Source organism: Rhinolophus sinicus, linkage group LG04, assembly GCF_036562045.2.
Source record: "Rhinolophus sinicus isolate RSC01 linkage group LG04, ASM3656204v1, whole genome shotgun sequence".
Classification (NCBI taxonomy): Eukaryota; Metazoa; Chordata; class Mammalia; order Chiroptera; family Rhinolophidae; genus Rhinolophus; species Rhinolophus sinicus.
This window is the reverse complement of record NC_133754.1, coordinates 156,640,849-156,654,206: the sequence shown is the minus strand read 5'-3', so window position 1 is coordinate 156,654,206 and position 13,358 is coordinate 156,640,849. Positions and strand designations below refer to the sequence as shown.

Here is a 13,358-nt window from a genome sequence, read left to right as displayed (position 1 = left end):
TGATGCCTGAAAACCCTCAGGAGAAGAATCAGGCCAACCCCCGCCGCCGCCGCCCTGGGAGCCACATAGGCCATAAGAGTCCAGAAGCCGTCTCAGCCACAGCCATGTACACCTTCCTGCCTGACAACTTCTCACCTGTCAAGCCCAAGCCATCCAAAGAGCTGAAGCCGCTGCTGGGCTCCGCCATGCTGGGGCTGCTGCTGGTGCTGGCTGCAGTCGTGGCCTGGTGCTACTATAGCGTTTCTCTACGCAAGGCGGAACGTCTGCGAGCGGAGCTGTTGGACCTGAACCTTGGCGGCTTCTCCATCCGTAACCAGAAGGGCGAGCAGGTCTTCCGCCTGGCCTTCCGCTCCGGCGCGCTGGACCTCGACTCCTGCAGCCGCGACGGTGCCCTGCTGGGCTGCTCTCGCACCGCCGATGGGCGTCCGCTGCACTTCTTCATCCAGACTGTTCGGCCTAAGGACACTGTCATGTGCTACCGCGTGCGCTGGGAAGAGGCGGCGCCAGGGCACGCCGTGGAGCATGCCATGTTCCTGGGAGATGCAGCTGCGCACTGGTACGGTGGCGCTGAGATGAGGACCCAGCACTGGCCCATCCGCCTGGAAGGCCAGCAGGAGCCGCAGCCCTTCGTCACCAGCGACGTCTACTCCTCCGATGCAGCATTTGGAGGCATCCTCGAGCGCTACTGGCTGTCGTCGCGCGCAGCTGCCATCAAGGTCAACGACTCAGTGCCCTTTCACCTGGGCTGGAACAGCACGGAGCGCTCACTGCGGCTGCAGGCGCGGTACCACAACACGCCCTATAAGCCACCAGCCGGCCTCGCCGCGGCGCCAGAGCTCAGCTACCGTGTGTGTGTTGGCTCAGATGTCACCTCCATCCACAAGTACATGGTGCGGCGCTATTTCAACAAGCCGTCTTGGGTGCCAGCACCCGAGACCTTCCGGGACCCCATCTGGTCCACGTGGGTGCTGTATGGGCGCGCGGTGAACCAGGACAAGGTGCAGCGGTTCGCCCAGCAGATCCGCCAGCACCACTTCAATAGCAGCCACCTGGAAATCGACGACATGTACACTCCTGCGTATGGTGACTTCCACTTTGATGAGGCCAAGTTCCCCAATGCCAGTGACATGTTCCTCCGCCTGCGGGACGCCGGATTTCAAGTGACGCTCTGGGTACACCCGTTCGTCAACTACAATTCATCATCCTTTGGTGAAGGCGTGGAGCGCGAGCTGTTCGTGCGTGAACCCACCGGCCGACTGCCCGCGCTAGTGCGCTGGTGGAATGGCATTGGCGCGGTGCTGGACTTCACGCGCCCCGAGGCCCGCGACTGGTTCCAGGGGCACCTGCGGCGGCTGCGCTCGCACTACGCAGTGGCCTCCTTCAAGTTTGACGCGGGCGAGGTCAGCTATTTGCCGCAGGACTTCAGCACCTACAGGCCGCTGCCGGACCCCAACATATGGAGCCGGCGCTACACCGAGATGGCGCTGCCCTTCTTCTCGCTGGCCGAGGTCCGGGTGGGCTACCAGTCACAGAACATCTCATGTTTCTTCCGCTTGGTGGACCGCGACTCAGTGTGGGGCTATGATCTGGGTCTGCGCTCGCTCATCCCTGCCGTGCTCACCGTCAGCATGCTGGGCTACCCGTTCATCCTGCCGGACATGGTGGGGGGCAACGTGGTGCCTGAGCGTGTAGCAGGTGGTGGCGATGTGCCCGAGCGCGAGCTCTACGTGCGCTGGCTGGAGGTGGCCGCCTTCATGCCCGCTATGCAGTTCTCGGTCCCACCCTGGCAATACGACTCCGAAGTGGTAGCCATCGCGCACAAATTCACCTCACTGAGGGCCTCGCTAGTGTCACCGCTATTGCTTGAGCTGGCAGGTGAGGTCACTGACACTGGTGACCCCATCGTGCGACCCCTCTGGTGGATTGCGCCGGACGATGAGACTGCACACCGCATCGACTCACAGTTCCTTATCGGGGACACGCTGCTGGTGGCGCCTGTACTGGAGCCAGGCAAGCAAGAACGCGATGTCTACCTGCCGGCAGGCAAGTGGCGCAGCTACAAGGGGGAGCTTTTTGACAAGACACCAGTGCTGCTCACCGATTACCCTGTTGACTTGGACGAGGTTGCCTATTTCATCTGGGTGTCCTGACCCAGCCCAGGGCTGGGAAACCCCACAGCACTAATCTCAGTCTTCAGGCAGACCTTTAACTCTCCATCATAATCACACCGTGTATCCCCAGAAAGTCCCTACCTCTGCACCACCCACTAAGTGGGTGCTGACATAAATGTGCTGCCCCAGCTCCTGTAGGGCCAGGGGACAGGGCAGGGAAGCAACTTCCCTCTCCAATGAACAATCCTAACAACCCCCTTTCCCTCCATATCCACTCCAGGCTGCAGAAACCTGTTTCCTGGGGTAGGGATAGGGTGAGTGAGTTCAGAGGAAAAAGGTCAGTTCTCTTCCTGTTACACATGGTTGGGTTTTAAAAGCACAAAAAGAAACCTCACTTGCCATCCTGGCCTGAGTAGCTATCTTCGTCCTTCTGAAGTGAGGACTTGATCCTCTTTAAGGTCCCAAAATAGCCCCCTGCCACACTTAGAAAGGGCACATTCTTGGAGTCGGAAGCCAGGCCCTGAGTTCCCTGCATTGGCCTGAACTGTGGCTGACCTGGGCCCACCTCAGCTGGTGAGAAGGGATGGGGATACTTGGCCTACTGACAAGGAGGCAGGAGGTCCCCTCGCAAAATACAGGAGGACTGGGCTCAGCATGGAGCCATCATCATTGTCCCTCATTTGTGAAGAGACTCCTAACACTGTACTAACTCATCTGTGTACACACATGGGCCAGGGCCACCACCTGATGGGCACCTGATGGGCAAAGACTTGCACGGTCATACAGGCTAGACTTGGTGCCTTAACTCAAGAACGAGAGAGAGAGAGAGAGAGAGAGAGAGAGAGAGAGAGAGACCATATGTCCCTGTATCTACTGAATGAACACAGGACCCCTGAGGCTAGAGAAGCCTGGAGGGAGGAGGCAGGGAGCAAATTTGAGGCTTTGATTGTTGAATTGGCCTCCTCCCAGTTGATGTCCCAGGGACTGTGGAAGTAAATCAACAGCCCTTTCAAGATTCCTCTGCTGCCTCACTCCCTGTACACATGGCAGGGGTGTGGCCTAAAAGAGAACAGTGTTCTTCTGGTGGTGGTGTGCTTCAGCACACGAACTACACGCTCACACCACTGCCTGCAAATACACACACAGGGTAAGGGCTTTCATTTCAACCATTTTCCCTTTCTAAGAACAATCTCAGCCAGAGAGTTTTTCCTCACTTTACAGCTGAGTCCGGTGAAAGGCGTGGCTTGCCAAAGGGCGCAGGTGGGAAACAGGCAGGGCTTAGCTTCCTTCAACTTGGACAGTAGAACCAGAGCCTCACTCGCTAGAGAAGGCAGGCCTTTGCCCATTGCTTCATCCCTGTTTTCTCAGTGTGAAGAATGCCTAATGAAAGTTTAAGGGCACTCACAGATGCCCATCTCCAGTGCTGATTCTACCACTCATCTACAAGCTGCATGACCTTGAGCAAGCTGCTTAACCTCACTGAGCCTCAGTTTCCTCATATGTAAAGTGGTGATGATAATACCTACCTCCCAGGTTGTTGTGGGAAGTATAAGCACAGATGTATGTAAAGTGCCTGGCATAGTAGGTGCTCAATAAAAGGTAGCTATTATAATACTATTTCTTGTTTTCTTCCTTAAAAATGACAAGGATTTTTCCAGGTCCAACTCCCAGCACAAGTGGCTTTCTCTAGGCCTGCATGTGACACCCTCTTCCCAAACCTCTGCACATAGCACCCATTTGAAGTCTAAGTTTGTGATCCAAAGGACACTGGTCCGGGAGAAAGGCAAGAGAAGAAATACCTGAAAGTGGGATGTTGGGACACAGGATTCCTTGGTCCCCAGGAGATGGGGAGTAAATGAATTAGCTTCCCTCTCCCCTTTTTTGTCAAGAACATATACCAATAAGTACTCAATGATAAGCCTCCCCGGGCCCTGGTGGCCAGCCATGTGCTGTGAAGTGATTGTAGAAGGACACTCAGACTGGGTCCTAGAAAGTTCCCTAAATGGCTAGAGAGCATGACTCACACTTGAATAGCCCACCAGCTTTCTCTGCACCGTGAAACCAATTTACCTAACCTCTCAAGCCTTGGTTTCTTCATCTTTAAAGTGGAATTTCTAGGATTCACTGAGATCTGTCTGTAAAGCACTTATGCAGTAATTGGCAAACAGTAAGTGCTCAATGAATGATAACTCCTATCAACTCTTATTGTAAACAAGGGACAAAGATAATCTCTGCCTAGAACCTCTGCTGTCCAATATGGTAGCCACTAGCCACATGTCACTTCTTTAATTTTAAAATTAAAATTAAACAAAATAAAAAACTCAGTTCTTGGGCCAGCCCGGTGGCTCAGGTGGTTTGAGCACCGTGCTCCTAACACTGAGGTTGCCAGTTCGATTCCCACATGGGCCAATGAGCTGCACCCTCTACAACTAAAATTGTGAACAACAGCTCTCCCTGGAGCTGGGCTGCTGTGAGCAGCCAGAGGTTGGTATGAGCTGGCGTGAGCTGCCGTGAGTGGCCAACCAACGACGGGCACCAACTGCCTCAGCCAGGGGGAGCACAAGGCTCACAATACCAGCATGGGCCAGGGAGCTGTGTCCTACACAACTAGACTGAGAAACAACGGCTTGAATTGGAGTGGGGGCTTGAACTGGAGTGGGGGGGGGAGGCAGAAGAAGGGGAGAAGAAGAAAATCCTGTTCTTCAGGCGCACTAACCACATATCAAGCGTCCAAACACCATGTGTGACTAGTGGCTACCATATTGGACAGTGCAGAGTAGAGAACATTTCCATAATTGCAGAAAGTTCTCTTGGAGAGCCCTGGACCAAGCAGTGTGTGTTGTCTGAATGGAGTGGGGAGGGATAAAGTAATCTGTAAGGCCTAAGTCACCTGGCAGGGAGGCGAAGGAATACCCTTTAGAAGGGCATTGAGGATAGGCAGTAGTGTTTTACAGCCTAGATGGGGGAGGGGACACATCATGCCCACTGAACACTCACTGTGTGCAGGGACAGGGCCAAAGGGACGAGTGTCCTTCTCTGGCCAAAGTCCAGCAAACTGGTCCTTGACTTGTGGTCTGGTGTCTAGCTTGGCCTCTGCCATTGGCCTCATTACAAAAGCACAGATGAACAAACGGAAGCACTGGGAGAGAAGGGCATTAGCCTGAAGTCACACAGGAGATTGGTGTTTCTATCCAGATGCCTAGAATCTCCCACCCAGCATTCACCCAGCTGTCAGCAGCATGGCCTCGCCTTGGCCTGTATTCCTCCAAGGACAGGGAGCCAGCTGAAATGTGTGTCCCTGAAGCTGCCACCCAATAGGCCTGATTTTAGGCCAAGAATATCTCCCTTTCCTCTCTTCACACCAAAAAAGAGGTTCGAGAAGTTGGGTGGCGATGGGGGCTGGAATAGCAGGAACTGTGAGAAAGAGCTGAGTCTTAGAAACAGAAGGAGGGAGGGAACTGGACTGGAAGCTACTTCTACCCCTATTCTGCAGGATGCCAGGAACTTTGGCCCCTTCCAGTCTTGTGCTTTCCAAATGCATCGTTCTCTCTGCTCATCTGGATTAGAGTAGGGGCTGTCCCTCCTCCATGCAGATTTCAGCTGCCTTGTCATGGCCAGAATTCCTCACCCCTGGGCTGGTTGGGGTGGGGGCTGATATGAAGGAATGGGAAAGCCCTTCTCCAGAGGTAATGGGGAAGGACTGAGTGGCCACTGTAGGAAATCTGGGCCTGGGGCCTAATTTCCTCATTCTGTGACCCTGTGCACCCTGAGAGTCTGCCTCCATTTCCCTCCAATACCATATGAATCAACTGAACCCTGGCGAAGCCCTTTCTCTAAGCCGTGAATTTTCTGGGTCTTTGCCCTTGTTTCTCCAGATCCGGGTAAAGTGTCTCTCACCCTGGCGGGCTCCAGAGCAAGTCTTTTTCTGACGGTTCTTCTCACTGAGCTTTCTGATCTCTTCTCCCCTCAAGTCCAAGGCCACTGTTGACCTCTCTATCCCCTGGCCACTACCCCACGTCACGACTTATCAATTCTAGCCTGGAACACTGCCGTGGCCTCCTCTTTCTGCTCTTGGACCCTTCAATCCAATCCACGTAGCAGTCAAGGAAATCTTTCTGAAATTCAATTTTATCACTTAGGAAAAAAAAAATCAAACTCTGGTGTTCAAGGCCTCTAAGATCTGCATCCTTCTTTCACCCCTCGTTCTGTTTTGCTCACACACACATACATATGAACATATTTTGAAAAGCATTTGAAGAAATACTACCTTCCATGCTGGGAACAGCTACACAGCCATCCCTGCAAAGGGGACCTGCCTGGACCCAGTCTTGAAGAAAATCCACAGTAGCAACTGGGTGATTTCCTTTCCTGCCATTGTCTGACTCAGTGGGACTTCTGCTGACAGACTCCCCCCACCCCTTAGCATACCTCAGCTCCCAAAGAACAGCTTGGTTTTTATCTTAAGGCTAGCCATTTAATTCATTATGCCCAAGGATCTTCCTAGCAGCTTGAGCAGAGGGGAAAATTCTTTTTTTTCAATGTATTTCACCATTTTAATGGGATATAGGGGAAAACAGAGGCTGGTTCCTCGTTTTTAAAAATTGAGCTATAATTGATATAACATTGTATTAGTTTAAGGTATACAAAGTAACGATTCGATATTTGTATGTATTGCAAAATGATCATAAGCCCAGTTAACATTTGTCACTAAACAGTTACAAAAAAAACCCTTTTTTCTTGTAAGACTATTCAAGATCCACTTTCCTAGCTACTTTCAAATATGCAATACAGTATTACTAACTACGGTCACCATGCTGGACATCACATCCCCAGGACTTACTCATTTTGTAACTGGAGGTTTGTACCTTTTGACCCTCTCTCCCCAGTAGGGGAGGGAATTCTTGGCTTTATGTGGCAAACCCTGAGTTTGGCTGGGGGTAAGGTTGAGGGGGGGAATGGGAGAGAAGAGGGGGAGTCCCTGTTCCTGAGATTTCCCAGTCTGAGGAACAGGAAGAGGTTGTGCTGTTTCTCCTTCCCTAGCCCCCTTTCTCCTCCTCAGGGAGCCCAGTTGGGAATTTCCTATTATACAATCCTGAGCAGGAGGGTGGAGTGGGAGGGGAGGGGAAATGAAGGGGGGGGTTGGGGAGAAGGCAGAGAGCAGGTCCCTGTGTGCCTCTATAGCACAGCCTCAAGTGGGCAACAGTGGGGCTGGTGCAGCCCTCCTTCATAGAAGAAGACAGATTGGGCCTCAGCTGCACCCAGGAAGAAGGACCCTCTGCTTCCCAAACATGGAGTCCCATATCCACACAAGTCTATCAACTGAAATTCTACCATTAAAAACTACCTTCATTCCTTTGGATCTTCAGTTCAGCAAACAAGTGCCTACTGTGGGGGTGTAAGGTATTGCTTTGAGGGTTAAGAGGGCATTTTGGTTTTCCAGAGCCTCTGTTAAATGTTCCTAGGAGGGGGCAACTTAAGACCACCCTGGTGGGGCTAAGTCCATTAGTTGCTTCTTCACCCTGGGGGTGGAGGTGGTATTGGGGAGAACAGGTGGAGTTCCAAACGGAGGCTCTTCAGGTGCAGGTGGGGAAACAGGATGGCGTTTATAGGCTGGGTGGTTATCAGGGAAAGCTTCCGGAAGGAGATACTCTGGAGCTTGGAGGGCCTCAGATTACGAGGAAACTGCGGCCTTAGCCCCAAAGCTCTGAACAAGGCCAGCTGGCCAGAGGCAGAGGGGTGACGACGACAAAGCCTCCTCACCATCCACATCCCAGTGTCGGTTTCCTTCTCCCCCAGCCTTCTCCACCTCCCATAACATGCCCCGCTACTACCCTGCTGTCAATTCTTCCTGCAAAGTGAGCAACTGAATATACAATTTACACCTCCGCCTACTCCAAAGTACATGTGTTTGTTTCAGTGGAAACCTCTGTAAGGTCCAGAAAATGACCCCAACGTACACAAGATATTCTAAAGCAGTTTTCCCTCTGGTACCCCATCCTCAAAGCACCCCACATCCAGGCAACTGCCAGGGCCATCTACTTTCTTAATCCTCCATTTTCCCAACTATAAAAATGAGCAGCGAAATCAGGTCATTTTCCAGGTCCCTTCCAACCCTGACGTACGAGGTCTTAGCATCTTGAGACTCCACAGCCTCCCATGCTGAGAGCACAGGGCCGGCCAGCCCTTGTTAGGAGGCAGCTAGTCTGTGGTTTGGCACCACTGCCCAGCAGGCATTTATTAAATCAATGGGATGTGGTCCCTGCTGGCCTAGAAAGAGAACATTAAGCTCCAAAAACTTCCTGCAGCAGGCCTCCTTCAGAGTGCAGCTCAGAGGGGTGAGGAACAAAACCATTCAGGTCCCTGGCGGTGCTCCAAGATCCTGTTCGCTAGTACTTTTGCCCTGTCTGCACAGAGAACCAGTGACTAAAAACATCTGGAAGCCTGAGTAAGACGTGGGCAACTTCTCTCTCCTTCCTCTGGGGGTGCCAGTTCTTGACCCTGGTAATCCAGGTTGACCTTTGCCAACGCCCCTTCCCATCCAACCTTCTGCACTTCATTGGGCAACAACCCTCTAATAAGATCCACATGAATCCAGCTGCTAACAACTCCTGGAAGGGCTGTAGGATCTAACACCTGCCATGCATTCCTTGAGCCCTAGTAGCAAGGGAAAAGAGGGCTGAGTCCCAACTCTTGCGCCTCTGGGTCTTCCAGTTGAGTTGTGGAGAAAAAGAGTATGTGGGAAAGGAGACAAGGCAATGATGGGGGCTTAGCTAAAGACAGAGATGGCAGCTGCAGGTGAGGAGTGCACACGACTGCCGGGTCGCCCAGCGGAGCACACCCAGGCCTGGGCCTGCCTCCTGCTAGTGACCTCAGTCATGTTGACAAGGCCATGCTGACTCTGGGAGGCAGGACTAGGCTGAGAGGTTGGAGTTACATGTGTCACTGACCTGGTGGCCCAGGGTTGCCTGTCCTTCCTCTCCCTGTCGTGATCTGGGCATGTCCCAAAGTTCCTTGGGTCTCTTAATTCTTTTCGAAAATATTTGTTGAGCACCTGTAAGTGCCTGAAGCTGGGAGAGACACGTTAGTGAGCTGAACAGACCTCATTCCTATGCTCTAGTTCTACTCGCATATCCTGTCCGACTATACGTCACAGTCTCTTGTACACTGGTGGGGGTGGGGTGAAAGTGCTTGGAGTTCCTGAGGCAGGAGAGCGCCCTGGGCAGCTTTGGGGCTCTCCTATTCTGACTCCCCACCTTAGCTCCTATGGGGTACAGTGCACCGACACAGGCTTCCCTCTGGCTAAGGTCACAGCTCCGATTCACGTTAGCATTCTTCTCCCTAAGGGCAAGAGTCCAAGAAATAAATACAACAGGTTACTCTGCTTGACGTTTATTAAGTACAAGGCTGTACTTACTGGGCCTGGCCTTCTTTTAAACTCCTCCTTTGCCTTCCTTTCCACCCAGCTAAGATTTTTGCCTGTTCTGCTCCGTGAGTCCTCAACTGATTTTACTAACCTATCTGCTCTTCGCTATGATGAGCCAAAGACTAGCACAGCCTTCTCTGTAGCTGAGGGTGGGTTCATCTCAGAAGGCCCTCAAGGCTCTTACTGAGGCAAACAACTCTGCTTCAGTCAGCTGAGGCCACTGTGGAGCAGAGAAACTGGTGTCCTTCTTGGAGCGCTGCCTCCATTTCCTTGAACTGAGCCAACTGGCAGGCCTCCTCCAGCCCCAGCCAGCGGTAAGCCTGGTGCTCGTGGGAGAGGCGGATCTCCACGTCGTGGTCCTTCACCTCTGCCAGCCAGTAGATGACTGTTTTAGGTTTCTTCCTGGCCACATAATTGAGCTCCTTTCTGAACCCCTCAATGATGGTCAGCTGGCTTGCTTTTAGGCCGGCTTCCTCCTGAGTTTCCCGCAGGGCTGTTTCCAATTCATTTTCTCCTGGCTCCACATGGCCTAGTTAGGAGAAAAGAAGAGGAGGGGGAGATAATCTTTAAAAGAAGCTGTATTTTCCAGGTTAGATGATTTAAAGATGGGGTCTTCAGTGACTTTCCTAGCTGTTGTTACGCTAATGGGGGCCTAGAGATTGGCAACATCTTCACACACCTAGGAATGGGGTGCAGGGCAGGTAGTGTCTGGCTCTGTGGTGTCTGGGAAACCCCTCCTCCCCACCCCATCTTCTCTGCAGAGAGTGAAACAGACCATGTGTTTGGCAAGTCTGGTCTAGAATACTGCTCTTTGATGGTGAGAAAGATGGCCTCCCTCAGACTTCTGCTTTCCTCTTCTTTGGAGCTCTCCTCATCCCATATCCTCAGGGAGACTTTTCCCGTGGAGACCTTCAGGCGATTTTCCCAAGGACAGGCCATCCCTTCTGGGCAGATGGGAGCTGGCTGAAGACGGAACACTTTGCCTACAATCCACAGTGAGGATTTAAACTGTCCGCAGTTGGTCTCTTAAGACCCAGGGCCAACAAGACAGGCTCAAAACCATGCACTGCAGCACCAGCAGCTGTTTCCAAGTAGCTATCAAGGCTTTTCCAAATTGTTTTCATCTTTCTAACTGAGCAAGACCAGATTCCAGTTTCATAGGGAAAGTCCTGATGGGAACTTAGACTAAGGACAAGCTGAGAAACAGTTCTAAGAAAATTTGTTGGCAAGACCCAAACCCAAGCAGACAGCTGCCAAGAAACTGTTGTTGTAGAAGAACTTGAAGCTCTGCAGACTAGAGAAGCCCTCAGCTCTGCCTGTAGGCCCTCCCTGCAAATTCTCAGCCTGCCCAGAGGAGCCAAGGACTGGGGGCGGGGGGTCTGGCAGCCTCTGTCAACACATGGCTCCAGCAAGTTCCTGGGGGCCTCCTGGGCCAGGAGCTCACGGGGAGCAGGAATTTAGCTGTTCCCTTCTTGGTTTGGAGATGGGGCTTTATCTCAGTGCTCTTCTGTACCAGGGGTCCTTACAGCAGTGCCCTTAGTCAGCTGCTGCTACACAGCTCCGACAGAAAACGATCAGCTTGGACTTGAAAACCCACTCTAGCTCATGGCTTCTGGAGAATTTTCTCTGTATGGCACCTCATATAGCTATGCGCACAAAGACAGGTAGGTAATGCATCGAGAGGAGGGTGGGAGGGATGCTGGTGGTGACAGGTGACTGACCCAGGATGTCTTAACCACACTCAGAAGAGTGGGGAGTCTCTGAACACTCTTCCCGACGTCATCTACTCAGCATTCAGCCCATCAGTGTTAACAGGGTAACTTCTCCCTGAGGCCCAAGCAGGAAAAAATGTGGCGGTCCTTTGAAATCTTTCAATGAGAGGGGACCATGCAGTGTGACTTAGATGATGAGGAGACAAGTATGTATGTACCTATTCAAAGTATTTGTTAAAATGCATAGTATTTGTGATACTTCTGTCCCTTTTACCTTGTTTCTCCCTAGTGAAACTCAAATGTGCAAGTTTTATTTCCTGTTCCCATGTCCTTGTTTTCCTACCCCTGGATCCTTGCTCACTCCTCCCACCAACTCCCCTTTAAAGTCCCTGATCCCTACTGTCTGAGGGCTGCTCACTCTGGGCCCCTCAACTGTGGCCCAGTAATGACTTGACCCCAAGGACCCCAATGCCCAGCCTAGTGCCTTTTGTCCTTCCCAGCCATTCATCACAGAGGCTGGTGCTCTGGTGAATTACACACACACACACACACACACACACACACACACACACACACACACACACTCCAGGTGACGTTTCTGTCCGGGGATTCAGTCACCGAGTTCTATTTCCAGCCCTGCTCTAGCCTGGCATGGAGACCTTGTATGTAGAGAGGATCAAAGGCTTCTACCCACCCCAAGTCCTCCTGCTGCACAGTCACCGGGAAGCAAGACTTGTGGGGCTCTTGGCAGGGCGGATTTCTGAGTAACACTTGGCATTTCCCCAACATCCAGCCCCTCTGGCCTCGCACCTTTGGGAGGAGTCCAGTGATGAATGCCATCGGATGCCTGCAGCAGCAGAAACTCAATTGTAGTGTTGTCCACCTTGGGAATGAGGCGTCTTCGGAAGATGATCAAGCCACATGCTTTCAGGGCCATGGTCTGTCTGAGAACTTAATACAGAAGACATGGGACATTGGAAGTTACACTAACCAGGAAAATCCATACTGGGGGGCCGCACTCTGGTGCTGGTGAGTAGCACAAGCCAATAGTGACCTCCTCACCTACAGAAAAAGGCAGCATGCCAAGGACCAATGAGGGGAAACCAGGAATCAAAGATGGGCTTTTCTGTGTAACTGCAGACCCTGGCCCCACCCTGTCAGTGTGGCTCTATTCCAACTCCTCCCAGATCTCCCTGTTAAAATATAGGGCTGGTGTGTGCGCGTTAAGAGACAAGATCCTCAGGAGTAAACCCACTGAAACTGGAGAGATGCTGGGAATGGGAGAGACGCAGCACAGTATTACTGAATCCACAATCCCATTTCCCTCAGCCTCCAGCCTGAGTCTCTGGAGCAGAGACCCCAACAACGTGGTATCTGATGGCTCAGAGGGGTCACTTAGGAAGGGTAGCTTGGTGTCCTAAACACTCTTTTGTTTTTTATTTTTTCAGTCTTTTATCTGTATTTTACAATGCTATATAATCACATCGTTCAAAATTCAAAGTTCAAAAGGGCACACATAGTAGGAAGCCTCTTTCTGACCATCAAAGATAAACTATTATAGCATAGTGGTCAAAAGCATGAATCTAGAACCCGGGTTCAGGTTCTAAACCTGCCACTTATTCACTGTGTGATTAGCTCCTAAGCCTCAGTTTCCTCCTCTGTAAGACAGGATAATAACAGTTCTACCTCAAAGGGTTGCTGTGAGGATTACATGACTTAACTTCTGTAAAGTGCTTTAGAATAGTGCCTGACATGTAAGTGATTTCAACATACATAGAAAAATGTCTGGAAGAATACATATCATTGTTTTCTGGAAATGAGATTATGGGGAGACTTTCATTTTCTACTCCATGTATTTCTGTATTGTTTGGAAATTTAGAGAACATTTATTAATTTTATAATCAGCAATACAATAAAGACTAAAGTTTTTTAGTTTTTTTCCATTTCAGAAAAAATGTCAACAACAACAAAACACAGGAAGGAAGAAGAGTAAGAATATCTGCAGAAGTGAAAAAAGAATTCATCATCTGAAGGGGGACATGTAATCAAGGTAACAAAAATATGGAAGATCTTTTATGTAAGGCCCTGTTAAAGAAAAATTTGTGTCATTTG

The 13,358-nt window shown here is 51.3% G+C and overlaps 2 protein-coding genes across 2 annotated transcripts; one reads left to right on the top strand and one right to left on the bottom strand.

Moving 5' to 3' along the window:
* The first annotated feature begins 2 nt into the window (after positions 1-2).
* Positions 3-3,728, top strand: MYORG (myogenesis regulating glycosidase). The gene has a single exon (XM_019734470.2). The coding sequence runs from the start codon at positions 3-5 to the stop codon at positions 2,148-2,150; it is 2,148 nt and encodes a 715-aa protein (XP_019590029.2). The 3' UTR covers positions 2,151-3,728.
* A 5,756-nt stretch (positions 3,729-9,484) lies between these two features.
* NUDT2 (nudix hydrolase 2) lies at positions 9,485-12,189 on the bottom strand. The gene is made up of 2 exons (XM_019734456.2): positions 12,057-12,189; positions 9,485-10,063 (listed from the first exon to the last, which is right to left on the bottom strand). The coding sequence occupies exons 1-2, from the start codon at positions 12,181-12,183 to the stop codon at positions 9,738-9,740; spliced, it is 453 nt and encodes a 150-aa protein (XP_019590015.1). The 5' UTR covers positions 12,184-12,189; the 3' UTR covers positions 9,485-9,737.
* Positions 12,190-13,358: the final 1,169 nt, after the last annotated feature.